At 41.5% G+C, this 3,061-nt stretch overlaps 1 protein-coding gene across 1 annotated transcript in view; it reads right to left on the bottom strand.

Annotated features, from left to right (window-relative positions):
* The window catches only part of LOC118331459, a 3,138-nt gene extending 1,203 nt beyond the window's left edge, over positions 1 to 1,935 (bottom strand). Inside the window, exons 1-4 of the mRNA XM_035666410.1 lie at positions 1,858 to 1,935; positions 854 to 1,151; positions 673 to 738; positions 113 to 175 (exon numbers count right to left, since the gene is read on the bottom strand). Coding sequence (XP_035522303.1) covers positions 113 to 175; positions 673 to 738; positions 854 to 1,151 — 427 coding nt within the window. The 5' untranslated portion in view covers positions 1,858 to 1,935. The remainder of the gene's footprint in view (positions 1 to 112; positions 176 to 672; positions 739 to 853; positions 1,152 to 1,857) is intronic.
* Between the last annotated feature and the right edge of the window lie 1,126 nt (positions 1,936 to 3,061).

Raw genomic sequence — 3,061 nt, 5'->3', positions numbered from 1 at the left:
CAATGATAATCCATAACATTTATTTGTCTGTAGGTTACAGGCCGTGAATGTTCCCTCTGGTAGTTGGAGCTGATTAAATCTTTTATTTGATCTGTTCTCAGTCTCGACCTACCAGCTGCAAGCTTTCGGTTCTTGGCTGCTGATCCTGAGTCAGCTGCAGATTTGCTCGTTGTCGCTGAAAAAGACATTTTAAACAGTAAATATTAAAGGTTACATATGAGACCATAAACATTACAGTCTCTATATACAGATACAGAGTCACATGCTCCGATTGATCGGACGGATATTCACTCTTATTAGTTTGATGTGTAGAAACGCAGATCAGCTGCACAGATTCACTGGGCGAGTCGCCGGTTTATCTTTTAGTATTTTAAACAGAGAGAGACGTTAATGAGTGAATTTTAATACTTAATATTCAGTGTTGTTAAGAATAATAAATAAACATAAATCAACTCGGCTACACCAGAAACATCAGGCTGTAAATTGACCCAGTGATTGCTGATCGGAGCCCCCTTACTTACGATGGTACAATGATCTCTGCACGAATGTTTTCACATCTACGTCGGAGAATTAAGGACTTATTTCCACCGAACCATTGGAGGTGGTTTCTGTCTCACTGTCATTGAGTTGACCGTCAGTGTCAGGTCAAAGTGTCGGTGTGTGTCGACCTACCAGCTGCTGGTTTCTTCCTCTTGCCGGCTGATCCTGAGTCAGCTGCTGCAGCTTTGCTCGTCGTCCCTGAAGAAGACATTGTAAACAGCTAAGAGTGCGTCTCGTTGGTCGTCTCATACAATGTGACCCTCTGCGCTCTCACACTCGCCGCTCGGAGGAACTCGTCTCTGCAGGAACTCACCTTTGTTTTTCTGCTGTAGTTTCTTCAGTTTCTCCAGAAAGGGGCTGAGCGGCTGCTGGACGGCGGCGTCCCTCCTCGGTATCAGCTTCATCTCTTTATCGATCACCAAGATGGAGTCTTCCGTCCCGTAGTACTCGATGATTATTTGAGGGATCTGCTCTCGGGCCTTTCCGGCCTTCACCCCCTGAGGGATCTTATCCAGTTTGAAGAGCAGCTTGCTGAACTGGGATTCCGTCAGATGCTCCAGGATTTCGGTCAGAGCCGCCTTCCAGCCTTTCTCCAGAGTCTTCAGAGACATCTGCAACAGAAACACGTGACTGTGTCAGGATGTCTGAACAAACCTCTGCCTTTATGTTCCTGTACTCTACTGTACTGCTGCTGCTGTTGTTGTTGTTGTTGTTGTGCAGTCAGAGCCAATAAATCCTCCGTCTTTGCTCAGCAGCTCAGGTGTGTAAAAACTTGTTTTTGAAATACTGAAATGTGAAACTGAAAGAAATCCCTATCGTTCATCCTTAATGTAAATAATTAATCATATTAACTTGTTAATTACATATACTTTCAAACACACAAAGCTTTATTTATAAAGCACAGTGTGAGCTAACAGCTAACGTTAGGTTTATTTTACATTTTACTGGTTTAATCATTAAAAATATGTTAACCACAAACTCTCAGGGCTGTTTCACACAAACATATTTATGTGAAAATAATTAGAGTAATGTTTAATGAGGTACAGTTAGTGATCCCTGAGCACGTAAACACAAACATCTTTAAGGGGGAATTATTATTGATTATTGATAGAAACAGGTCAGTTCAGTCTAGGAGCTAATATCAATAATCAATAATTAATCTCAGTGTGAAGTTTTTACTGCATCGTTCAGGAGAATAAAAGGATCCCGAGAGGAGCAGAAACATTTATATACTCAAATATGAAACAGACGGATCAATACGATGATCAGAATAAAGCTCTCTGACTGTATCTGAAGGTATTTATAAAGTGTTCCCACCGTATCTTCCCCTCTGCTGCTGCCACTGTCAGTATCAGACTCTTTCACTCACTGTCTGTGTTGGTGGTTAATGGACGCTGTCAGTGGCGGGACGGTGGATACATGAGGCAGGTGGAAGATACCAAATAATGTTCAACAGCATTCAGCAACATGTTTGTGAGCTCGTCCAGAATAAATGCTAACAGACTCACAGAGAGACATTTTACATCAGCAGATGTTTGATTTCTTCCAACTTGTTAAACTGTTAAAACCTCAAAACGTCCAGTTTGAGTCAGTGACCCCCCAACCCCCCCAACCCCCCCGTCCAGTGAGCAATGGTTCAGTCCAATGTTTTCCCGCCTACAGGCTGAGACCGAGCAGCTCTTTACTTTCAGTTTCAGGTTGTGTGAACTGGAACACAACCTATATGAGGCAGACAGTGAACAGAGTTGATGTGTTGCAGCGTGAGGATCTGAGCCACTTTGCACAAAGAACCACATTGTGATGGACGACTGGGCAGAACATCTCAAACCTGCAGCTCTTGTGGGGGTTCCCGTCTGCAAGGGCAGTACCTATCAAAAGTGGTCCAAGGAAGAACAGAACCAGACACAGGTCATGGGGCCGAGGCTCATTGATGCAGGTGGGAGTGAAGCTGCCCGATCCAACAGACGAGCGCTGTAGCTCAGAAGAGAAACACAACGTGTGTTATAAGATAAAATATATGAGTAGGATACGTAGACCTTTCCACAGCAGCTGTTGGGACATGTAATAGTCGGGTAAACCCTGGTAACTATAACTGACCTCCAATAAACACTATGAACATTATTATATACTTCATATTTCACCTGAACGTACTTTTACTTTACTTTAAAGCAATCTCTTTAAAAAAGCTAAAAATAAAGACGCTGATCTTTTAGCTTTTAGATTATTATAACGACTATTCATTTGCACACGGTTTCTGAAGAGCTAAAAATAAAAACACTGAAGTTTTAGTTTTCACACACACTTTATTGCAAATCCACAAGTTTGATCCATTTATTGATTAAACAGCCTGAACACACAAAGTAAACATTATTTATATTAATCAGAAGATGTTTCTCTAATTCTTCCCTCGTCATTTTAATCTGGAATAAAGTTTGAATCAACATTCAAGAATTGATGTAACATCTCATCCAACAACAAACATCATCAACAAAACAACAACAACACATCGAAGTTTTAAAAT

This window comes from Morone saxatilis, unplaced genomic scaffold (genome assembly GCF_004916995.1).
Source record: "Morone saxatilis isolate NCDOM2014 unplaced genomic scaffold, NCSU_SB_2.0 Contig20, whole genome shotgun sequence".
Lineage (NCBI taxonomy): Eukaryota > Metazoa > Chordata > Actinopteri > Moronidae > Morone > Morone saxatilis.
This window is presented reverse-complemented; position numbering and strand designations above follow the sequence as displayed.